This window comes from Lissotriton helveticus, chromosome 1_1 (genome assembly GCF_964261635.1).
Source record: "Lissotriton helveticus chromosome 1_1, aLisHel1.1, whole genome shotgun sequence".
In the NCBI taxonomy this organism is placed as follows: Eukaryota; Metazoa; Chordata; class Amphibia; order Caudata; family Salamandridae; genus Lissotriton; species Lissotriton helveticus.
Window position 1 is genome coordinate 385489138 of NC_136057.1, and position 26588 is coordinate 385515725.

The 26588-nt window shown below is 43.9% G+C and overlaps 1 protein-coding gene across 1 annotated transcript in view; it reads right to left on the reverse strand.

The window, feature by feature from the left end:
• The window catches only part of IQSEC3 (IQ motif and Sec7 domain ArfGEF 3), a 382113-nt gene that overhangs the window by 22780 nt on the left and 332745 nt on the right, over positions 1-26588 (reverse strand). The window contains exons 9-10 of the mRNA XM_078673720.1: positions 15294-15455; positions 3115-3207 (exon numbers count right to left, since the gene is read on the reverse strand). Coding sequence (XP_078529846.1) covers positions 3115-3207; positions 15294-15455 — 255 coding nt within the window. The remainder of the gene's footprint in view (positions 1-3114; positions 3208-15293; positions 15456-26588) is intronic.

The window sequence follows — 26588 nt, forward strand, 5'->3', positions numbered from 1 at the left end:
GCCTCATGGTGACAGTTTCACATCCCGTCTTTTCATCCTTTTGAGTTCAATAGGATGAGTAACAATGAGTTGAGTAACAATAAACATATGCATTCAGGGTCAAGATGCCCCTAGCAGTGAAAACATTATGTTGTGTAAACCTGGCCCTTGCCTCGCCCAATACTTGGCAGCAGATGAGGGCAGGCAAATCAGTGGCATAAAAAGGGTGCTATGGGCACTAATCAAGGCACGAAAGATAGCCCCCACACACCACTGAGTAACCAAAGGCAGATGTGATAGTGGGCTACAGGGCTTCTCACATCCATGGAGCACAGTGCCACTACACACGCTGCACTAATGATGGAATGCCCTGCGCATCACAGAGAACAACACACCTCAGAGGCAAGCAACTAACAGTCAATGCCATCTTCTGTAAGTTGTGTGTCACAATATCGAGCTACACATATATTGAATCCACTTCACGGACTATAAACTATTTGCTATGTAAGCATACATGGGGACGTACAGACTTACTATTCTTTACTCTATATCAACTTACCATCATGATGTGTCAGTATATATGTAGGTCGATAATTAAACTTCGATTCTACAGTAGAAAATCTTATGTGAGCTGCAGATGTTACCTGTCTCAATTAAAATGCAGTTAATGCAGCAAAGTGAGAATGGCACCAACCCCGATTCCTGCCAGAACCAAGCCATATGCAGACAAAAACAAGTACCAAGCACCTGTACATGGGCAGCCCAGAAAAAGGTCCAGAAGCCCACAAGTGTTCAGACTAGCAGGGCAAGACGAACAGGGCGGCAGGACCAAAGTGCTAGTGGTAACAGATCCCCCAACCGAGCAAGTGAGAGACAGAAACCCTCTGCAAACCAAGGACCAAAAGATACTTGGCCACAGCGAACGCATACGTCACCTCATCAGTATGGGGGTGGAAACAGAGCCAATGCGCCAGCTGTCCAGCAAATGTGTGGTAAGCCCCTTGCCACACACAAACCCCAACTGCCCTACTGAGACAGGGAGAGCAATATTGCAAAGTAAAAGCAAAAAAAGTCAAAGCATAACGATGTGTGAATACTGCCAAATGGTGAACAATATCACAAAGAACAGGAATCCACAAAATGCAGATACAAGCCACCAATCCTTGGCCATGACAGATAGAGCTGAAAGAACTCCATGATGGGCACAGAGCATATCAGCCACCATAGAACAAGTGGAGCACCTGGTAGCAGACACCAGTAAATCACTAGGGCAGTCCAAATGCACCAAGCAATGCTTGTCGAAGTACACTGGACCATAGGGACTGGCGCAGAAGGAATGGGGAGACCAGAGATGGAGGAAAGGCTGAGAGGCATCTCCGGAACATGCAAACACAGGCCAGAGATATGTCCTTCTACAACAGGCACCGTAAAAAGCATATTGCCTGCCAAACAGACAAGTCACCCAACTCAAGAGACACCAGGATTACAAAGCCAGGTAGCAGCACGTCTGATCCCCCACAAAAGCAGTCCAAAAGAACATGAGGTAGTGAGGGATGGGGAATGGTGTGATTACTGCAGCCATTAATTCAGTAAAGCACCTGAACCCAACACAAGCTACACAAGACTCGCGGAACAGATCATGCCACATGACAACAGATTCCGCCACCAAGTCAACCAAGGAGAAAGTGTTGGCTACAGCTGGGACTTAAAAACATTTTGCCCGGTGACCAATAACGATGGCCTACCATGTATGCCAGGCCTCCCACAGGTGATCCCACATATTACAAGAATGTGAGAACGTGGGGACAAAGCCCACTAAAGTGAGGCACCCTCAGTGTATGGCCGCCGCATCAACCATTCCATCCCAGCTAGATCACCTAAGTAGGACGACTGAGGCCCAACACAGAGAATCGCTAGCTGCAAGAAGGCAGTGAAAGAGGAAATCAAAAGTGACAATACACAACATATAATGCATAAGTAAAGTGGGTCATCAGTTTCTGCATGGGGACAGGACAAATATGAATGGCCTGAGTAAGAGGTACTGCCTTATGGATAAACGGACACGGTATCAAAATGGAAGAAAAGCTATCCACAGAGTAAAGGGAAACCAGCCTTTTTCTCACCTATGCAATCCAGGGTCTCAGAGTGAGGACTCACCTTGTGTACACAAGGACTGACAAGAAGTGTAGATGAAGGGGTGTAGATGTCAGCAGTGAGCACTAACTCACTAAGCTATCTAATCAGAATGGGATAACACTACATGTCCAGTAGAGCAAATAATAATATCCAATAAACTCAAGGTCAACATGATGATGGAACATTCCTAGACCCATCCTGTGTCTTATCTCTGTGGGAGTTAATTCGTTTTTTAAGAAGTCATACATTGTAATTGCGACACCTATTGCATCACCAAAACATCTACCATCCCTTACATGAACCTTAATAACAATTTAGAAAAAAGAAAGAAAGAAACAGAGAAAGAAACAAAGAAGGAAAGAAAGAGAGAAACAAAAAACAAACAAGGATAGTAGGAAGGCAAGAAAGGAAGAGGGAAGGAAAGATAGCGATAATGAATGAAATCAAGAATAAGGAAAAGAAAGAAGGAAGGAAAGAATCGAAAAGAAAGAAGGAAGGCAAGAAATAAAGGGAACTACCTTGTGTACAGTTATGTACCCAGCAGAAGAGCATAATGCAGGCACTCAAAGTGAAGTTAACCAGTGGCTTTGTTAAGCTGGCCCATTGCTGTATGTGGTAATGGGTGGAAGCAAAATGTGAATGACACAACAACAAACCAATGGATAAATAGAGGTGGCTGCAAGCCTCCTTACGTAAGCATATTATATGTTTCATTGTAGTAAAATTAAAGGTTTTGGCTAACACCAGCCCTAAAAATCAAATCCCTATATAAAATAAAGTAAAATATAAGCCATTCCGAAGTTAATAGACTTGTCCTTCAAGTTTAGTCTCTTTATGTAAATGGTAAGACTATCAAGCGCTACATAAATGATACATATGAAGTAGCTCCTTAACTATCCAGAAAGCGCTTCCATCTCACAAGCGGTACAGAATACGCCATAGAAACATCAACACGGTACAAGTGCAAACTTTAAGATTGACACGTGAGGGGCAACTGACCTGTCGGAGAGCATTGCCTGGATTGTGGTTCGCCTCGAGCTGGATTTGCTTTCAGCAACAGGGACTTTTCACCCGGTGGTTTCTCCTGTTCCCCTGTGAGATATGAGTAGGTAATGAGTGTTACAAGGAGGGGGGTGAGTAGGGGAGTTTAACAAAAGAGGGTGAGAGAAACCAATATGGGAGAAAAGGCAATGTACGAGGGAAAGAATAAAGTCATTATTATTTGATGAACATAGAGATAATACCAAAAAATGAGAGAGAAAGCAAAACATGTAATATCATTAACATCTCCAGTTCGTACACAAACGTCACACACACAAACACATCTCCCTCTCTCGTTTTCTCTCTCAGAGACATAGAAAAGTCACATTTTTCCCACAGAGTTTTATAAAGCACAAACATGACACAAAGGGTCAGGATATCAGAGCGCTTTACATAGCACCAGTTGCGTTACATGAGCACACATTCCTTTTTAGGTCTCGCCTGAGCCAGCACATGCGCTACTCTGCAAGATATTTAGTGAGTGGGTTTTGAAAGTGCTACCACAGGCTTTTCCTGGCCTCATACTTGCGGTTATGTGCATGTGCACACGCACAGCCGCCATCTGCCTTTCTGTAATGGCTCATTAAGCCTTCCAGTGCATGAATTATGCTCCTTCACCCACTTGCTGTCTGCTCTCAGTCCCCCTTCCCTTCTCCCTCTCTCTCCTCGTCAGCTTCATCCACCTTGCTCTATGCTGTTACTACCCCCCTCCGTTCTCCCCTATCCTTCTCGTTAGCTTCAGGGTAGACTTTATTGTTGTGCTATTTCCCTTTGAGTGTACTGCAGTCCTGTGATCTCCTCGTGATGTTCTGGCGTTAATTTAACCCGGTTTGAGGTAAAGCGCTGGTGCTGCGATTGTAGCAAAAGTAAAGAAATAGATATTTTTTTCTATTTCTTTACTTTTGCTACAATCGCGGCACCCGCGCTTTAATTTAACCATGTTAAAGGTAAAGCACCGGTGCCACGATTGCTGCAAAAGTAAAGAAATAGAAAAAAAACATCTATTTCTTTACTTTTGCTACAATGGCGGGCACCCGCACTTTACTTTTAACATGTGCTAAAGGTAAAGCGCGGGTGCCTCGATTGTAACAAAAGTAAAGAAATAGATGTTCTTTTCTATTTCTTTACTTTTGCAGCAATCGCGGAACCGGCACTTCACAAGATGCATTCCCAATATTCTCCTGCTGGTGTGCACTTAGTGGTTACATGCAGTTACAGGCGCAATGGTATGTCTCGGGCTTTAGGACTGAGGGAGAGCCAGCCTCCCAACACCACATCCGATGGCCCGAGATACAAAACCCAAATCGCCCTCTTGCTACCACGAGACTCCGTTAGCACCCCCCTCCCTTTTTACTGCAAATCTCAGATCAGCATGTCATGTACTCAGGGCAGAGGAGCCGGCGTGACTCAACACAATGGAAACAACTTGCTGCACGACAGTGCGGTTTTACTTTCGTTGATCCAGGTGCACGTTTGTGCAGTGAAGCGCTGCATGTAATTTTCAAAATCCAACTCCAGCCTCCTGCTACGAGGCAACAAGAAAACAAGCATTGGCATAGCCAATAGGTCTCGCCTTTGGGGCCTTATAAGTGTTTAACCATGCAACAGTTAATGTTGTTGCACCAAGGATATTGTGCTGCATAACTAAATACTTATAGGGTCCTAAAAGCGAGACCTATTGGCTATGCCATTGCTTGTTTTGTTAGGCACAGGGAGATTAAGTGATTTGCCTAGAATCACAGGATGTTCAGCCTTGTTGCCGAGACTTGAACTCAGTTCCCCAGATTCGAGGGCGACCACCCTAGCCGTTAGGCCAACTCCTCTCCCGTAGATCAGCAGTGGGGCTGGACCCTTATTTCCATCAATCCCATAGGAAACCATAATTACTAACTGGTCCCTGGACTCCAGAACTGTGGAGAGTGTCATTAAATGGATACCAGTGAAGGAACACCAGGTCCCCTCTGCTGTTTATAATTAAGGCCCCAATGTATGTTTTTTTAAACATAGTTTGTTTATTTTCACATTGTGCTTATAGCTTTATATAAATATGATGGGCGCTATTTATCTATTCTAGTTGAATTTATTGCATAAATAGCATAACAAGACATATAGTACGGCTATGTGCATTGCGCGGCTTACAGTTACAAATAATAAAATACGGACTAAACAACAACTCCGTGAAAGGATCTAATGGAGGGTATGGTGGCACCTAGGTTACTATCATCATATTTTGATGGCAAGGTATTTGAAGGTGTTTGGGGCCCATTGTAATCTGTCTGCTCCAAACATGAGGGCGCTGGGTTAGGGGGCTGCTGTAATGAAGAGGGAATATGAATTTTTGGTGGGTTTAACCCGGAGGCCCGAAAGGGCATGAAATTAATGTAATATTGCTACTAAGGGGGCGAGGTCCATATGAGATGAGCAGAAAAATAATAGCATATCATCCGCATAGAGGGAAATAACGTGTAAGTGCCACTCCAGCGATATTCCCCAGTCTCTCCCAGACACTCGGAGTTTATTTGCAAAGGGTTCAATTCCTAACGCAATCAACAGGGGAGGAAGCGGGCATACCAGTCTGCTTAATCTGGCAATATTGTATGCTTTTGAGATGTGGTGGTCCGTTTTGACCCTGGCTGTAGGAGAGGAGTACGGCCGTTTTATCCAATGAATCATTTAGCACCCAGAGTGGGAGTGGCACATCTAACCCCTCCAAAATCCAACATTTTCTCTATTGTTGCTTAAGCTGGAGTGAAAATAGTTAATATGATTCCTCGAAATTTAAACTATTACACGCTGGAGTGGGAATAATAAAGCTCACCCTTCCAGAGTGCAAAGGTTTCCTTAGTGTTGTTTTCTTTGGAGTAGGAATAGTAAATATAGGACCAGATGTACAACCCTAAATTGCGGTCGTAAAAGGGCAATTGGCCGATTTTCGGCCGCAATTTAGTGCATCATATTATAGAGAACAGTGGTCCCTATTCTAAAAAAAATAATAAACAAGGGGAGATAATCACACACTAGATAGAAAGTATGAGTTTTTCATAATATATTTCAATAAGTAGCGTTTAAGAAACAATCAATAACAAGTGGGTACAGCCGTGACCCACAAAACACAAGACAGAACAACGAAAGGGATTGGCCAAAAGGCAAGCCAAAATGGGTCTGTATACTTGTACTCAGTTTACACAGACATATATCAACTTTTAAACACCATTGCACACTCTAATACAGCTTAATCTTAGTGCGTAAGGTGTCTCGGTGTCGACGACGTTTCGATGCCCCTATTAAATACCAGGCATCATCTTCAGGACAATAGAATTATACATTGTAGTCTTGACAGTTATATACTGCGCCTTTTTATGTTACTTTACATTCTATGGCAGGAGTTATAAACGAGTCTCACGAAATTCTGTGGGGCGCGCGGGCCTTCACAATTGAGTTAGTAAGGGTTGCTCGGCCAGCAGTCAGGGTATCAGTTCCACTTTTTTTAGTTTCAGAGCATCCCTGCGCAATGGCGTATGTTGGACGCCAGTCAGTGGGAAATGCACAATCGCATTATTGTGGTAGTGGTGAGCCAGATTGCTTTATCTACTTACATGTAACCCGAGAGACTGCTAAGAATAGGGACCACTGTTCTCTATAATATGATGCTACCCAAGGTCTCTACCGAATTACCTTTGGGTTCCCTTGTCCTTCTATAAAAGCAATTTAGGGCATGGCCATGTACAAACCTCATTTTGCGAATTGGTACATTTTACTGATTCGCAAAATGAGGTTTGCGACTCGCTATTAGGAAGGGGCGTGCCAAGGGCGTCCCTTCCTTATAGCTACTCGCATTTGTATGTCTGAATGCTTTGTGACCGCATTCGCGTCGCAAAGCACTCGCAATTTACCACCTACTTCCAGTAGGTGGTAAACCATTCGCAAACGAGAAGGGGTGAATGGGTCATAAACATTTTTTGAAGAACAAGCAGTGGTCCCCGGGACCCCTGCCTGCCCTCAAAAAATGAAACTGAGAAGTTTCTTTTTTTTTTTTAAATGCAGCCCGTTTTCCTTTAAGGAAAACGGGCTGCATTTTTAAAAAACTGCTTTATTTAAAATCAGTCATAGACATGGTGGTCTGCTGACCCCAGCAGGCCACCATCTCTGTGAGTGCTAGCCATTCCTAATGGAGTTGCAAATTGTGCCTGCCTCATGAGGCATGCAATTTGCAACTCCATTAGGAATCGCCAACAGTGCCTGAGACAATGTTGTACATCCCAATTTGCGAGTCGTAAATGTGACGCAATGGGCAAGTCGCAAATTGGTGGGTCCTAATCTGGCCCATAACCCCTTAAAGGTCCACCACTTTCTTTACTGTTGCTTACACTGGCGGGAATAGCAAATCTGACCCCTTTAAAGTCCTGCATCTTCCCTACTGTTGCTCAGGTTGGAGCGGGAACAGTAAATAATACCTCACCAAATCTAAATTTCTATCTGATTTTTTAAATTCCTTTAATACATATGTATTTGTTTTCATTTTAAGTTTTGTAATGTACATTTATTAGCATTTATTTTGTAATTATGTTTTTATTAATTTTCTTTATGGTGTTATTCTCTAAATAATTTTACTTCTTTAATATCCACGTTTTGACTCTGATTCATTTTTTTGTTTTTATATTTAAATTAGAATTGTATTTGTTAAATATTATGGGGTTTTTATTTTTGCAACTACTTTAAAGTAAAAAAGGTTTGTAACATATTTTTAATACATTTTTCATAGTATAAGCATTTTTAAATGTAATAATATTTTTAAAGTTAATATAGATCTTTAAGTTAATATAATACTTATAGTTACTATTCAATATACTTAACTATTTATGGACAATATAATGGTCTTCTATATTTCTGACCTCTAAAGTTCTTCTATACTTTTACTATTCATATTTGTGACCTCTACAGTTTTTGGCCAATATTTTTGTGATCTATATTTCATCATACATCCTAAGAAACAGCATCTCCAATTACCTGGCTGCACCCAAGGACTTTTTTTTTAACTTATTTGAAAGCTTCTGAGTGGTCAATCCTTCCAAAGTAATGAAGAGAGTTAGGTATAATTTATATAGGTGTGATAAACGTTTTCAAAATTTCAAGGCCCTCGACTGGATCTGCTCCTTCCTCTCCGGCAGGACGCAGCGGGTCAGACTCCCCCCTTTCCTCTCGGACCCCACACCTACCACCTGCGGAGTCCCCCAGGGCTCCTCCCTCAGCCCGACGCTCTTTAACGTCTACATGGCACCACTTGCCCCCATCGTCCGAACCTACGGACTCAACATCGTGTCATACGCAGACTACACCCAGCTCATCCTCTCCCTATCCAACGAGCCCAACACCGCCAGACGCAACTTTCGAGAAGGCATGGAAGCCATCGCCAAATGGATGAAAAACAGCTGCCTACAACTAAACAACAACAAAACAGAAGTACTCATCATGGGCCCAAACCCCGACGCCTGGAGCGACACCTGGTGGCCCACCTCCCTCGGAAACCCGCCAACCCCCACAGACCACGCACGCAACCTGGGATTCATCCTGGACTCCGAGCTCAAAATGGACCACCAGATCAACTCTGTCTCATCTTCCTGCTTCCACACCCTCCGCCTCCTTCGTAAGACCTTCAAATGGATCCCCCTCGAACACCGAAAGACAGTCACTCACGCCCTGGTCACCTGCAGACTCGACTACGGCAACACACTCTATGCCGGAATAAACAAAAACCTCATCCGCAAGCTACAGAACATCCAGAACGCCGCCGCAAGACTGGTCCTCAACCTGCCAAAACACTGCCACATCTCCCAGCACCTGCGCACACTCCACTGGCTCCCCGTCGAGGCGAGAATCACCTTTAAGATGCTCACCCACGCACACAAGGCCCTCCACGGCACCGGACCAGCATACCTGAACAGCCGACTCAAATTCCACGCACCCCAAAGGACCCTACGATCAGCCCAGCTCTCCTACGCCGTGGTCCCCCGCACCAGAAAGACCAGATCGGGAGGCCGCTCCTTCTCCTTCCTCGCGGCCAAAGCATGGAACGCCCTTCCACTCCACCTCAGACAGACAACATTGCTCCCCATCTTCGCAAGAAACCTCAAAACCTGGCTCTTCGACAGACCCCCTCCTTGATGGAATAAAACCTGCACCCCCTCACCCCTAGCGCCTTGAGACCCTTATGGGTGAGTAGTCGCGCTTTAACAAACCCCTGATTGATTGATTGATCTATAGAGTCCAACCCTCTTACTTCATATGATGTGGATGGTCACCTGAAATCCAAAGATGATTAGTGCAACTCTTCTGATCCATCCCTGATCCATCCCTGATGCTACCTGACTTTTACTGATGACAGTCCGCACTGTATCTATAATGTGTTAAAGGTACAGGCTGGACCTTTGGTAATGAAAGTTTTATTACGTGAAATGAGGCTGACAGGTAAAGGCCAGTTTATTCCCCTGTCAATTTTGCCAAAAAGGGAAAGTTATGTCTGGGACTACAGTGTACTGGAGTCTCAAAGTCAACAGTGAGTTAGTCAAGCAGAAAAATGACCTACACATCATTCAAGAATTGTTGCGAGAAAGCGGGCCAAGATGCATAAGGCTATCAAGGTGGCTACTGAATCCAGGCAGCGAAGAAGAAGATTGGCTGGGCAAACATCAGGTGGTGGAAGGGATTTCTTGAAACATAAGGTATGAAGTGAGTCAAAGCTAATGCCAACTTGACTGAAGTCTGAAAGACATATATAGTACAGAGGAGTAGACCAATGGGCAACTGAAATGGAAGGCATCAACATTCTTCAAAATTCCATCATTTAGATTCCACAAAGCATCATCATATTTTTCAGAGCCATTTGAGGGTGGCTCGAAGCTGAGCATCCTAATGCACTAACATCTGCACTAAAATTCAAAAAGCTATGATGTTTTCTGTAGTAGACTTTTACGTCTCACTTGACAGAGCAGCTGTCTGAAGACATATGGGGCCCGATTCACAAAAGTAACTTACGTGTAGTAAAGTTACGAGTGCGGATTCTTCGCTCTTGGAAAGGAATCTCCACATTGCGTAATGCAGAGAGTGCACAGCACGGAGATTCTGCCCTGAGTACGTGAGTGCGGCGATTCAGCACTCATAACTTTACTACACATAAGTTACCTTTGTGAATCAGGCCAATTGTTTTCAATTATTTAAAATATATATAAAGTGCCTCAGGGAGTATTGCCCTCTCAGCACAAGCCGTTGGCAATTTGGTATACTGTTCTGCCTTCCAAGAAGTGCTTTCTCTAGAATACGAAGGAATGTTTTATATCTGCACTATTTGTCACATTCCGTTTTTGTATCTTACAATAATTCTACACTGAAAGCAATCCTTATTTGCTACTTTTTCCAGCACTGTCAAGGTGAATTTGGGCATATAGTGGGTCTAAACAGCAATATTAATGCTAGTGCTTATATGTATTGCCACATTAAAGTCAGGTTTATGGGCATAGCCAATGCGTGTGCTATTGCCTTTCAGGTCTGTGGCGGGTAAAGTGCCAGTATTTAGCCTTGGGACTGCCTGGTTGTGTTTTTCAGCCTGGTGTCATTTGGTTTTCTTTGTGAGCTAAATTTAAAGCAAATCTATTGGCATTTCCTTCTACAGCCTTTCCTTAGTAAACTTGCTCAGTCTATGCACCAGTATTTCCGGAGCTTCATTATTTGTGGGAGCAGACGCCAGAAAGGATAGTAAAACGACATTTGGATGTTTTGAAGTGCCTCTATCAAGCAATGAACGTTTAATCAGTACCAGTATTTAAAGAGTAGCCTTAAAAGGTTATCCGTATCGGAAATATTTCAATTTTTTTGTACCTGTTTCCACATACCATGTAATAATTTTCTCACCAGATTTAGTTTTGTGTCCCTTTAACAGATCTAACAAAAGGAATAATTTTTAATTAGAATCAATTCGTTTATCTGCAACAATTAGTGATTCTCATAAATCAATACGTTTTGGTTATTAACTAATTTCATTTTTTCATTAATGGAATTGGTTTTCAAATTTTTGTGTGGTGATTTTATTGGGTCATTTGGAGCGGTTCACATTTAAAGTGAAAATAACAATTTCAGACAAAATTCACCAGTTTAGGTGCTAGGTAAACAAAAATGCCTTTGTCTAATGTCCAGCTTCCTCAAACTGAATAAATCAAAATAACCCTATGTGTATTGTAAAGCAAAAGGTAAAGAAAAAAACTATGAATAATGCTCTGGTCACATAGGGGAGAAATAATGCAACTGTTTGACATAGTGAAAGCCCTCAGAGACTTCACTAAATGACAGTGTGAAACATGTGGTGGAGGGAGTCTTACAAATAATTAATATCAATCATCAGAACACGTTCTTAAAAGAAACGAAAATCAGAGAAGAAAAAGATAATGAATATTTCAGGACGATGAAGACATGATTGTTCTCTTGCCTGAACTAAAGCCGTCTATGGGCAGTCCATATCCAAGATCAGAGTTTGATGGGAGAAGAGCAGGTCAAGAGAAAAGGGTCAGAGTGAAATAGGGGATGTCAGTGGGCATTGGTGGGCAGTGATGCTGGTCAAATCGGATCTCACTCCTCAACACAGTATTGTTGAACAAGGAGAGCGGCCCTAGCACTGGGCCCGGTCTCTTTTCCAGGGTGGTGGTGGAGAAGGATAGGTGGACATTGTGCTGCGCTTTTGCAGATAAAGATTTTGCCACCTGCACTGCAGCGCCTAATTAAACAGCATTGCAGTTGGAGGTTGTGAAATACCCAATGGCAGGGTGGGGAGTCGACAAAGGACACAAGGGGCACCCCCTGTAAAAAAAAAAAAAAAACAGAAGTGGCAATCACCGTGGGGCAAACATCAGCGTAGAGTGTGTTGGTGTGTGCCCCATGGTGAAATGTCCGCAATCATTTTAGCACAAATGTGTACTTGACGAGGAATGCTTCACATACTAAAATGTAGCATAAAATGATGGATTCCCATTTAGCATAACCAAGCTGAAATATCGTGCAATTATGCAAAATCAAATCATGTGAATTTAACACACATCGAAATTTAACGTACACACCGGGACCTTACCAATGCACATAACATCCAACCTGGAAAAGCCATATATTTAGCTATGTGTGATTGGAAAACAAATGCTTTTGCCAATGTACTCATTTTGAAATGCAGGGTGCTGTACCAGCCACTGTGACACACACAGATACTCGTGCACACAAACAGACAGACATAACACTTGTATACACACACTCATATGCACACATAACATACGTATTTGTGAATGCGCATGTTCACCACTTGGAATAAATTGGCATGGAGCAATATACGTTTAGAGTTACCCAGCTCATGGTATTCATTGTATCCACTTCAGAAAGGTAAAAGGCTGAGTAGACTTACCGAAATTTGAACCCATGACTACAAGGTGAAACACAAATTCGTACACCCACAGCCAGTTATGTGCACACACAGGTATGTGCACACTAGTTCACCTGCACGTTCACATGCGCACACACTTGTGTACACACATTCAAGAGTATACACTGTTACACCTCACTCCCATGCCTAAACTTACACACACACACATGCACTACACGCAAATGCATACACATACACACTGATGTTCACACATTTAAATGCACACAAACTCAAGTGCACACACTAGAACTCATATAACACACACTTTTGCTTACTTCACAGTTCATACTTTATTTGCGGGAGCAAAACAGCATCCGCTGCCCATTCCCAAGGCTCACACTTCTTGAAAGCTGGACCTCGGGAGGCAGACATTCGAATGAGTGGTGGCTCCGTGGGCTGCAGGTAGGACTAAGCAGGACATATCAGTCTAAACTAGGGCTGGGCGTAGTTTGAGAAATAGCGCTACGGGAAGCTACGCAAAGTTCACTTCGCACTGCGCAAGCTATGCGTAGCACTATGCGAACTGCGTAGTACCCTGTTCCGCCCTGTGCAAGATGCCATTTTCAATGACTGCACAGTGCGAACAATTATCCGGCACTGTGCAATCATTGAAAACGGCATCGTGCACAGTGCGAGCTTTAGTTTTCTGCCGCTCGAGTAGATTTTTACTCGAGCGGTAGCTTTCTCATCAAGGACTGGTAGTTTCTCATCGCGAGCGGTCGCGAGCATACGCGACCCCTCGCAATGAGAAACCTGACCTCCCCGTGTTGAGAATCTCGTCAGGAGGTTTATTTTCCACGCTTGCGATCGGCAACTTGATGTTGCTGATCGCGAACGAGGAAAAAGTCTCGCCTGGATGTCATTTTGCTTGCTCGCGGTCGCCAACTTGACGTTGAGGACCGCGAACAAGCAAAAAATGACCGCCGCACTACCCTACGCATGTTTGCACCGTGCTACGTGCAGTTCGCATAGTGCGAAATAGTGCAAACTTCGCAAACTACACAAGCGTAGCGTAGTGCTTTGCCCAGGGTTAGTCTAAACTGCTTAAATCTGACACAGACAGGAGTCTACCTTTCTGACTCCTGTCTCCATATAATAACATCCAGGCCCTGAATACGTAGCTTATAGTGAGAGTTGACCCAACCATGCACCAAAGACTTGTGTGTGATCCCAACTATTGTCTGTAATCCATTGCATTGGGCAGTGCTTAATTTGCAAAAATATAAGTGCCCGTGCTCTTGTCAGGAGGCCACTGCAACTTGTGCCACATATTCCCCTGCCAGTCCTGCCAATGATAGTAACAACACAAGTACTAACATTCACATTCCTACAAGTGTGACAATTCAGACGATTTCAGGCCTCCAAAGCTATAAATGGCTTGGGTGGCAGGTAATATACATTTGTAATGCATGTTGAGTTAATAATTAACTGTGTTGTGGCCATCTCTAAAATTGCCAGAGAGATCCACCTGTGGCAGACTGTCACAGGCCCCGGGGCTGACAATTAAGTGCTGGTGCCGAGCACCGGAAACTACTACCTCAAATTAAGTACTGGCATTGGGTTACTGAGTCAACAGAGACAGAAGCCTACCAACGGACAGTATCTGTTTCTAATATTGTGGAAATCCCTAGGACAGGGCCCTGCCACAAAATTATACTCTGCTGCCAGGGAACTGGTCAAGAGAGGAGCTGACCCAACCAGCCAGTTAGCTGTGACATGTTACCTGACTGAAAGTAAATACTGTAGGTGTGTCCTTCCTCGCTCCCCATCCCGGAATATAGGACATGGATCCTAAGGTATATGTACAAATGTGGGATTGAACACTAATGAGCAACTGTTTCAAAGTTGATAAACAACATTTTCACCCTGTTGGTGTAGCGATGAGGAGGGGAGAGCACCCAGGCTGCCTTCCTCCATCAAGTCCTAGAACTATGACATAAACACTGAGATTTAATACTTATGATTGACCTTCCGCACCAGATAGTGACGGTCAACTAACAAAAAAGTCAGTGCTCAATTTGAGACTGTGATTTTCGGTGCTCAGAACCAGCACTTAATTGTCAACACCGGCACTTGTAACAGGCTGCCACAAGGTGGCTGTATCTGCCTAATTTAGAGATGACCACAACAACAGTTAACTATTAATTTAATATACTTTAGAATTGACTATTACCTGCCACCCAAGCCAATCCTATGGTTTTGGGGGCCTGAAATAGTCCGAATCGTCACACTTGGAGGAGTGCGATGGTTAGCAGTTGTGTTGTTACTATCATTGGCACCATAGCAGGGGCAATGTGTAGTGCAAGCTGAGCGGGCCCCTGACAAGAGCCCTGGCATTTATTTTTGAACAAATTAAGCACTGAAAAAAGCACAAATGCTTCAAATGTTTCAGTCCTAGTTTCCTGCAGATTGCTCAGAGTATCCTGCACAAACCCTGCAGAGTGGAGCGCAATTAACCTCTTACACAGCAACAATAAACATGTGTTTTTATGTTGGCAATGTAACCCACCCGGCTTCAAAACATGTTCAAAAGAGTAAACAAATGCAGTGGCATCCATCCATAAGGCAGAGCCTGTGTTGTGAAGTGTATACAAACACTTATATGGCTACATTGATATCTACAATAGCACATACAAATACAAGCCTATGTATATAGCCACAAAAACATGTAATGGTATACTCTTACATTCAATGCGGATCTGCTCCATCTCGGTCACTTCTGTTATCGACTCCTTCAAGTCCTCCACAAACTTCTGTAACTCCTCGGAGCCCAGCGCACAGAAGTGTAGCACCTGTTTCTTCTCAGAGCCCGACACAGGGGCCAGCAGCGTGATGCCATGGGGGTAATCTGGGGGCCACAACCAGAGGCGCGTCAGAAGAGGATTGACAAGATCACAGAAAGCTGTATACTGGTACACTCCTTGGAAACTGAAGTCTTTCCTCTAATGAGCAGCGATGCAGTGGGAGGAGCTAGCAACAATGACAACTATGGCACAAGACCTAGGCCCCAGTGTAGGGCGAGCAGCAAGAATAAGGGAAATTCACAGTGGCATAAAATGTCTACACCACTCATTTTATAATGAATGAGATGCCTCTGCAGCAGAAAAATCCACACTCCACCGGCATTGATGCTGTTTGAGGTGCAGACACAGAAGCCTATTGACAAAGGTATTTTCATCTGTAAACATTTGTGTGGATTGAAAATACAAAATTTTCGGAGAAATCCACATAGTAAATCACAGGCATGGTTAGTGGTCATCTCAACTTATGATTTGCCATGGAAGTGTGGGAACATCTGTGCAACTATCACAAATAGGAGCGGCAGCTTTGGGTGGAATCAAGAATCAGTATTCCATCCAAAGCGGGCGATGTGAGTCCAATTTGGATGTTACAGAATTGCTATACAAGTGCAGAGGGTAGCTTTTGATCTAAGACCTCCTTTCTGCTCTGAGTTCGCCAGGACGTCTATTCTGCCCCGTTGGCACTATCCTACCAGGGTGGGGAGAGGTTGCCCATGATGAAGCATGACACAATTATGTGTGTTAGACTTCCACTTCCATAGGAAGGATCTTCCCTTACCTCTGCACTTGGATAGGAATTCTGTAAAGTACAAATTGGACTTACATCCACCTGCTGTGGAATACCGTTACTCGAATTCCACCTACAGCTGATGCACCTATTTAGGATAGTTATATGATTTAGGAGGATGTGTGCTAGGTAGTTTGACCTCTTCCTCTCACTTTTGTGTTAAGAGTTGGTTACATTTATAAACATGTATTTTTGCGGGTATTCCAGAAGATGCTCCTTTTCACTTGGGCAGAATTATGTAGAATTCCTCAAAGATGAATAGGACCCCATGGGGCATGTTCCATGTCATTATTAGTGGCTCGAACACCAACCGAGCACTGAATAGAATCTTAGGACTATTTTTAGGGCTCCGTCAGCCTTCAGTTTAAGTCCAATCCCAAGTTTGGATTGAAAAATATATAACTAGTGCAAAGACATTTCCAAAAGCCAATCAAACATGTTTACTTTTACCTCCAACGAATATCCAAATATACCGAACAACAATCTTCAGACAATGTGCCTACCGTGTATACACATTCAGCTTTGTTTGTGAAAATAACAAGAACTTTACAGAGAGAAACAATAGGGAAAAACAGCAGTTGAAAAATGTAATATTTAGACTTTATTTTCTGTATAAATTAACTGATTTCAGTCTATAAAAATCTATTTTTCATATCTTTGAGATGCTCGTACACAGTCTTATTTTGCTCCAGTTTTGCACAGTGATTTTAGAGTTAGTCACACTTGGAGATGGAATTTATTGGGTTGTTAATAGTAACAGTGAATATAAATAAGGAGGAGCATTTAAGTTGGCAACGTTTAAGCACTTGATTAAAAATGCATGTGTTGGGGGTGTAGGTACACCCACACAACTGTTTATATTTCCACTTCACCTTGCACCTCTAATATTTGCCTTCTCCATACAAATCAATTCACCAAAACACCATGGGTAGCGGAAGTGACAGCACATGTCTTTTGACCCCAATGACATGATAGGACGGGATGTCAAATGACCTTTTACCCTCTGTCGCTCACCTATCTTTCTCACCTGTTGCTGTCTCCTTCTCACCCCTCCTGCCGCCTCCTGTCAACTATGTCTTCCTCACTGATCTCCTTATATCTCACATTCTGATGTTGTCACCTATTCTGTCTCTTTTTCACCTGTCTCTTACTCTCTTACCCCTTCACCTGTCTCTTTCTCTTTCTGCTGAATGCCAGAGTTGCTAAGTACCAAGCCTGCCTCGTTCTGATTCCACCTCATGCACCTGTCTTCCACCACCCTACACTTCCTGTCTCTATCTTACTCGCAAATGCAAGACCATTCGCCCTACTCTTTTTTCAGAAATATTGCAAGCTGTACTTTGAGTCAAGTATGTTGCTTGGAGGAAAATGGACTATGTCTTGGGCTACAATGTTAAACTTATCTGGAGTTTTGGGGGAAGCTTTGAGACACAATTCATAATACAATTACATATAAACAACCTCTGGCAAAGCCAATAGGTCTCGTCTTTGGGATGTTTTGCAGCATGACTTAAGAAAACAAAAGAAATTGACAAGTGTGCCTGCGTAATTTTGTAGGCATGTGCACCAGGCATGTGACAATGAGGCAGGATTTCTTTCTGTTTAGTTGGATAGGTACCTAAAAAGGAAAACCACACACAAAAGTTTTTTTTACGTGAGTAGAGGAAGCAATGGGGGGCTGAAGCAACACGGGGATGGAAGTAACATGGGGCAGAAGCAACATGAGGGCAGAAGCAACATGAGGGCATAAGCATCATAGGGGCCTGGGGATAAGTAAGCAACATGAAGGGCATGGGAAGATGACGCAAAAGGCAGCAGAGCATGGTGGAGTGGCCGAGAAATCAGGCAACACAGGAGTTAAGGGTGTGGAGAAGAAGCAATGGGCAAGAGAGGTGGTTGGGAAAAAAGCAACGGTTGAGAGAGCAATCTGGAGCAGGCAGGTGTGAAGCACACAGGCGACAAAGGAATGGGGCAAGTACACAAGGGCATTCCCAACATGGAAGGGGCTGGATGAAGAATACGGATGACAGAGAGCAACAAAGAGTGTATGGGGAGGGAAGTACATGAGAGGGACAGCTGTAAAAATTATGCACTCTTATGGAGTGCTTAACCGGAAAAAAAAGTAGTGGTTGAAAAGCAAGCAGCAGAAGTATCGAAGGCAGGAAATCAAAAGTGACGGTAAAGAGGCAATGCTCCATGGGATAGGCAAACACAAGATTGGCAAGCTGGGACATGAATAAGAAGCAGGCAAATTAAGGTGACAGAACAGTCTACCAATGACCCTGTATGTACTTGATAAGCCCTCAATATGTCTTGCAACATACAGTGCTTGCGAGGTCTAGTAAATGTGACCTAAAAAGTAGTGCTTGAAAAGCAAGTAGTGCAAAAATACAAGTCAACCAATTAAAAGTGATGACAAAGGGGCAATGCTCCGTGGGAGGGACAAACACAAGATTGACAAGCTGGGACACGAATACGAAGCAGGCAAATGAAAGCAACAGGAAAGTCAACCAATAGTTAGCAATGGGTGGGCTCTGAGACCCTATATGTTCTTGCTGAGCCCACAATATGCCTCTCTTATCCAAAAGATCTGGCATTCATTTTACCAATCCTCTAAAAGAAAAAGGCTGTGCGTGTCTCAATTAATTTTTTTCTTAAGACCTATATTTAAACACAGAGACCAAAATAATAAGAGAGAGTATGTGTATTTCTCCCTGTAAAGAAATGAGAAATGCCTCTTTTTGAATGATTACCCCAAAGTTTAAACTGATGCTGCTCCTTTTTCGATCCTGAAAGAGAATTGAGCCCTGCCAAGCAGGCCTCAGGCAAGTGCTCTGACCCTTAACATGTGTCTGATTCGGTCACCCACAGTTGGAATATGTTAACTTAGTTTGAATATGGTACTAGGGGGACCCAGGGCCTGTAAGTTAAAGTGTATATTATGGACTGCAATGCTTATTGTGAGAAAGCAAAGCATGTCTCCCAGCCTATGACAACTTTGTCATTTAAAGTAATAGCGAAGCCTAGACCTTCCTTTTTCATATGTATAAGTCACCCTATGGCAGGCCTTTCAAGTTTTTATGTGTCCTGAGCGCAAAAACGCCAAATTGTTGTTTTTATTGTAAAAAGGCTTGTAGCCCCATTGATGAATAAAGAGTTACACACCGACATCTCAGCAATGCCAACTTCTGAAATGAAATACTAAAGTTGGTTCTTCAAAGTATCAAACGCATTGTTGTATTAAATCTGACTTGATATTCAAGTCAAATTTAATGTAACTTTTGCATAAATAGTAACTTTAGACATTGCCACTTTGTTGCTCAATGTTTTGTAGATTTATGGTTTCATGCCATAAGACAGTCTTCTGCCCTCCTGGGGGAAGGTGTGAACAACTCTCAGGAAGGAACACAAAGGGCCTGCCATTGTAATTGGAGTTACCTCTCCCTGCCAGGAAGGCTAAACAGGATGTCAGATCAAAAGGCGAACTTTATAGAGGAAGCCACCTTAGAAGGCAACGGGTGGACCCACATGATAGGGGCTGCTCTTTTACTCTTGCAAATGAGTTGGCATCGGAGACAAAGAGGGGAAACAGTTGCTAAACAAGATTCCATGGTGGGCATGTCTCCCCAGGTATCCACACCTCTAGGTTGGGCTGTGAAGCTCCACATGCCAAGAGAAGGGTTTTAACATCTTGGTAATGGACAGTGTTAGAAATTGGGTTTCTGGCTGGGTATGCCAACTAAGCCAGACAGGAACCATCACTCTAAACATGATAAGTCAGATACACATCAAGATAACCTGTGCTCACCCTGTGGTAGCTTGGCGCAGAGCAGACATGCTTATAATTAGAGGCAATATGTAAAGCAGTTGTGCAAATCATTGACAATGTGACACAATGAATACACTACAAAAGAGACTCCACACAAGGTTATGTAAATATAGATACTATATTGTACATAACTCATTAGGACCAACACGATAAAAATGCAGTATATATTATTCCAGAGAATATATCCAAAGATAACACTTGTTATAATGATATAAACAAGATCAAAATGATATGGGTTACATGACTAGTGCAAGTAATGCAGGTTTATCAGTAGCACCTGTGCTCCTAATAGATTGGTTACAGTGACTTCTATGGGCTTTGATGATGAAAGGCACAACATGTAGTTTCTGGAGGCAGTCCATTGCCTCTTTCGAGGGCCTCCAAGGAGGTCTCACCCCCCAAATGTGGAAATAGAAATACCCCCAAAGCTGTAGCGATGCTGGGGCCCTTCGTGGCTGCTCGGACTCGATCGCCTCTCTCACAAAAGAACAGAGGGTCAGAGTTACTGCTTCCCGGAGTCCCACAGCACCTTTCAGGGTTGTGGGGGGGCTCCAAAGGCCACTTGTCACTCCTCTGAGCAAAACTGCACAAGCATCGGCAGGCCTCGGAAGCGGGACCTGCATCGTCTAAAACCATGTGTTCCCTGGGGACAGGGCTTAACAGCTCTGACATTGGCAGTGTCTCCAGCGTTGCCCAAGCAACGCATTTTCAAAGGGGCCACACTGAGAAGCACTGCAGCGGCTCTCTCTCACTGAGGTAATGTAACATACCATGTGTATTTGTAATGTGTACGCTCACCCTGAAAAGCCTCTTGGCACCGAATAACAGATGTTTATTGTTACCCAACCCAATGGTACTCATTTTATCGACTTATGAAGGATGAAAGGCTGATTGGACCTGCCGGCATTTGAGCCTATGACCAAAGGCCCCTACATTGGACCCAGCAGCGATTCCATGCAGGCTGGAAACCTAACACAGCGAGCAACTGATGCAGCCACACAGAGTTGATTTTCCACTTCCCGGGGCCGAGTCGGGGAGGTACAACCATATGCCTGGCAAAGCTCCAATTGCAAAAGGTGGTGCTGATGTAGCTGGCAGCTTCCTTGCTGCCCTAGAGCATGGGTTTTTGGTTTGGTCTCTCTACTCTGTGCAACACAAGTAGGAACAGCTGCAGAGCCCGTGGAAACGCTCAACCACACTACCATCTAAAGCCCTCAATCCTTAAAAACAAAGAGGAGCAAAGCGTTTGCTCAGTCTCATATCACTACCAATCAGTCCTGCACTGATCGCAGGCAGAGCCCTCTGCTGGACTCACTAGGACTAGAGTCCCATAGCAGGGGCAAAGAAGGAGGAATCTTTTCTGGCCCTGAGATTCCCAAAGAACGGGGGGCTAGCCAACATACAACTGGGGAGCATGTGCATTGGGCACAAAGGAAGGTGACAGGCAGCAGGCCAGCACATAAGTGCAGGTTGCAAATTGGCTGTTCATCCTGCAGCCCAGCAGTCAGTAGACAGCAAGCCAACACAGCAAACCAGTCAGCAAAATGGCAATACACACATGTAGAGCCAGCAGCGTCTGGTTACAAGTCCCACGTAGTGTCTAAAACATAGGGTCAGAGACACAGTACTTATATTAAAAAATTCCCTTCAAATGTAGGGGGTGACTTCAAAGGACCCCTTAGAAGTCACACAAATCCCTTTCAGCCCAGCCCTGGCTCCAGAAGATCAGTAGGGGGTAAATCAGCCCTTTCTGTGAGGGCATGACACAACCTATTCAAATGTAAGCGTGAACCACCTCTCCCTCTCCCTGCCCAGGAAGACTATCAGTATGCAGATAAATGCAGATTTATCCAATGTCACACCCAGCCCTTCCTGTGTTGTGGCTGTCAGGAGAGAATGCACAAAGTGTAGCTGTCAACCAGCCCCAACATATTTTGGAGTCAGGCTGCAAAGAACAAAGAGTTATGAGCACAGAGAAATACCCACTTTCTAAAAGTGGAATTTCTAAAATTGTTATGTAAAATCCAACTTCACCAGTAAGTAGGATTTATCATTACCATTCTAAACATACCATTAATAGCAACGCCACTTCTTTCTGATCAGGAATTACCACTTACAAGTATATAAGGGAATTCCCAATGCTATAATTACCAAAAATTGCTGGGCTGTTCCTTATGCTAGAGGAATGTACGTGTCCCTGTGGTGTGAACGATGTTGTGGGGTTCTAGGGGATCCTACAGTTGGGCATCCATTCTGTTGGATGTAATGCCCTCACACACCCTTTGAGGTGTCATGCTTCATCATTTGGGCTTGCTCCTCATTGGGTCGGCGGTGCAATACCCAACGGGCAACACCTCAAAGAGGGGCACTTTGGCGGAGATCTTTTATCCAACTTCCGTATAGATGAAGTGCGGGTGTAGGGCCAGAGGTGCGTAGACGTGGTAGTGTGAGTTAAAATAAAGCTGGTAGTACCAGGAATGACTTTATTCTGGCAGTCCCCTGCTCTAATTAAAATGAAAACGAACCGGTACTCGTTGGAGTATTATGTTTCCTGTTTACGAATTGCGGGTTAGTATGTGCTGTGGTCGGTCGACATGTTTCTCGCTCTAAAGCTGTTGGCTAGCGATTCTTCAGGACCTATCAGTAGAAAGTGTATCTATGGTGTTAACTGTCTACGTCAGTGTGGTGTGTGTCTTATATTCAGACAAAATTTCTAGTGTGTGTAGCTCACAGAAAAATGAGTGTTTCCTACGTGTTATCTCTGTCGGACTGCATCTACCTGGATTGGGAGAAAAAGAGCAAATCACAACAGGAACAGATAAAAACCAGAGGGCAATTGATGTACATTCCTTGTGCCATGCTAGAACAGGTGCTGCTAGCATGTGAGTTAAACTGTAAAGAAACCGGTGTTCGTGCAACTCCTTAGTGAGCATTTCCGTGGGCATGCTCATGTGGGCAATCATAAACAAACTGTAAAAAACTTTGTTGGTTAAAATGGTTTAAAACAATACAGGACACACATGTACAGCGTCAACATTTCAAGGTGGTGTGGCATTTATCTCACCTAATAGGCTATGTATCTGGCGGGTCACAGGAAGAAATCATAATGTAAATGTAAAGGCATGTCGCTGGTAGTGTGACTCATAGGCTACTGGGTAAATTACACTCATGGCATAATTTCCAATCGAGCCTGACTATTATTAGAAACAGAAGAAACATATAGTCAGTTCAAACCCTAAGGGTCATGGGGCCAGGGTCATTGGCCTGTTTATAATGAACCAAGGGTGCTGATCTATTAGCCCCCGTCTGTGGCTGCAGTGCTCCCAGGGATTTAGTTTTGAGTTGCTGGCACCGCAACTATTGCGATGTGGCAGAATGTGGTATCTGGCTTAAGACCGTTTGGACTATGTAAAGTTACCATGCGAGTTCAGAGCATGGTGGGTACTGCTCGTGGTTACCCCGGTGTCGGCTACAGTTGCTAGAGCTTAAGACACCTTGCGGTATGTCCGCTTGTAGTAAACGTTATTCTCGGTGTAAGTCTCCTAGGGCCAGATGTAGGTGAGGGACATTTACCAACTCATAAATACCGAATTTTACCGATTCGGTATTTATGAATCGGTAAATATGAAGGAGGGAGATGTAGCAAATTTTGAAAATAGAAATACCGAATCGGTAATATTCGGTATTTACCGATTCGGTAAATACCAAATCGGTATTTTCTATTGATTTCTATGGGCTGTGAAGCCCATAGGAATCAATGGGAAATACCGATTCGGTATTTACCGAATCGGTAAATACCGAATGTTGCAAGGGTGCAGGGGGTGTCACTTTGACACCCTCTAGCACCCGAAGTAAAGGCATGTGTGACATGTGGCAAACATACATGCCCTTAGGGCATGTCTGTGTGTCACATTGCACAGTGTGCATGCACAGATGTGCATGCACACCTGTATTCGGTATTTTACCACACAATAGGATTGTGTGGTAAAATACCGACTCTTAAGGGCTTGTGACACTCTCAGGAGTGTCACCTACATTTGGATTTACCGAATCGGTAAAATTACCGATTCGGTATTTTACAGAATCGGTAAATTTACCGAATCGGTAAATTTACCGATTCTGTAAAATAATGGCCCCTACATACCAATTCCTAAATACCGGTCGGTAACAGGCGAAATCGTCCGTTATCGACCGGTATTTGGGCTCCTACATCTGGCCCTAAGTGCCCGGTATCTACAGACTATACTGAAATACTATAACAAAAACGGCCGGGTGGGGCTCCTTACTATATTAAGCCTCTTAGTGCCCGGTATCTACAGACTATACTTAAATATTATAACAAAAGCGGCAGGGTCGGGCGCCTTCCTATATTAAGCCCTCCATACACAGTTCGCGTTAGCAAGGAGGCTAGGTGAGGGAGCAGAGAAGGGCGGGTGCCTATCCTTTTCCATGGGTGCTAGTAGGACTCTTTTCACTTACTTGGTAAATCATGTGTCGTCTCTTCGAACACCTACCCCTCGCCGCCGGACCCGGGTGGTAGTAGGCGGTCCGGCAGCTTACCTCAAGTACACAAACCCACGGTCACGTGGTAGAGTGACTAAACGGAAGGGAGCATCCAATCGTTTCACTGGTGCAAGGTGCCCACTAGAATAGTGGACATCATATACCAGGCCAACTTCTCACAGAGTGGACCAAAGAAGGACTGCCCTGATGTCCCCTGGGTCTAGCAAAGAGAGGCGGAACCAAGACTGGACTACACCTGCTGCTCCTTTGGCTAGCAAATATAGGACTGTGCCTGTAGTGCCCTGCTAAAGGAAAAGGCTTTCCCGAGCCTCAGAGAGAAGAAATGACTCAAAGAGTCAGTTGGCTGACTTCCTGTTAGAGCTTCAGGTCCACAAAATCTGTAGAAGCCTGCTTTGGCGAGCTGGTAGCCGAGATCACCTGACCCCTATTGACTGCTGAAGGAGCAGCAGGTATAGTCCAGTCTTGGTTCAGCCTCTTCTTGTACAGCTTCTGTCTTGGGTGAACAAACTGCACTCCGGTGATTCTCCTGGGTTTGGAAGACTTGGGTGCAACTTTTGAGGATTGGGACTCAGTCGTTTTACAAATAGAGCCTGGCACTGGACTGCAAAGTTCTTTGACTGCAAGGTATGTGTTCAAGCAAACCTCGTTGGCTCCTGGGACTCACTCCAAAGTGGACCAGAGTAGTAGTTTACAACTTTATAAAAGCTTTAAAAAAATTTGCAAAGTTTGAACGTGAGCGCAGTCCATTACAATGAATCGTTGCATTGAAAGAAAAAACTGTGATTTATTGTTCCATTAAAAATTCATATGTCCAAAACCCTGGTAAATTTTTGTCATTGTAATGTCCATTTAAAGAAAAAAATAAAAGTTTTTATTAATTGATGTTGGATTTATGTTGATTCTTGTTTCTTTTTTGTTCTACTGTTTTGGTACTTCTTAAAGCTTTACACTTGTTTCTTTGATAACGTCTTAGTGCTCAGAAGCATTGCTACCCAGGGTTGAGCTAAGGATATTCAAACGTATTTGACTGCAACCAGTACAGATAGTGAGCCTATTACACAGGGAGGTCTAACAACCGCATAATATATTAAACCGCTTTCTGTACACTCTCGCTCTCTTTTTCTTTGCCTGCTTCTCACCCACTGCTTTTTATTCCACTACACCACCAACTGAGACATCATCCTTTGAGATGTTTTTCTTCCCAGAGTGTCCACTTCTTTAAGCAACATATATTCTATCACTGCATAAATTAAACAATTGTGGTTATATTTTTCAAATGTGGTGTCCATTTGCACATGAACTTCTTGATTATGTTCTGGATTTTCTTCCACACATCCTGTACTTCTTGTATGTGCCTATGAGGTATATCTATAGATAGAACCTAGCCGAAAGCAGCGTAGCACTGTGCAGGGTGAAAAGGACAAGCATAAGGTCAAGGAGTTATAGGAGAGGTATCTGGTTTGTGGACTGTTAATGCATTGTGATACAATATTCTTTAAAGAGGTGACCCTTAAGCTCTTTCCTAAACTGGAGCAGTACTGTGGCAGGCGGTCCTGATGGATATGAGGATGCTTTTCCAGATCCTGGGTGCATAGATGAAAAAGGCCTGCTGCCTTGTTTTTTTCCTGTTTCACACTTCTCAGTCTGCAGTCTGATGTCTCCCCAGCCAAGAGCTTTGAGCACCAGGCCCAAGTGTTCTGCAGCAGGTTTAATAACCTACAGAGCTATATTGATAGCTAAGCAGAATGGCAGAACCACTCTGCTTTAAGACTTTGAACATAAGCTCGGGCGCTGACACACAGCTGAATTTCATCTGCTTCCGCAAGGCAGCGTCGATGAACTTTAAGACCAAAGACTCGGGCGCATTTCCTCAGCTATCGCACAGCCCCACGTGGCGGATTAGCCAGCCTTGCGATGTGAGGGTTATTTCTGCGGTATTAACATTCAGGACTGAGACACGACTTCACCCCTCAGCACTTCCGCAGAGCAGCCGGCGGCGAAGCCAGCATTCCTTGACAGGTTGGGCACAGAGCGTGAAAC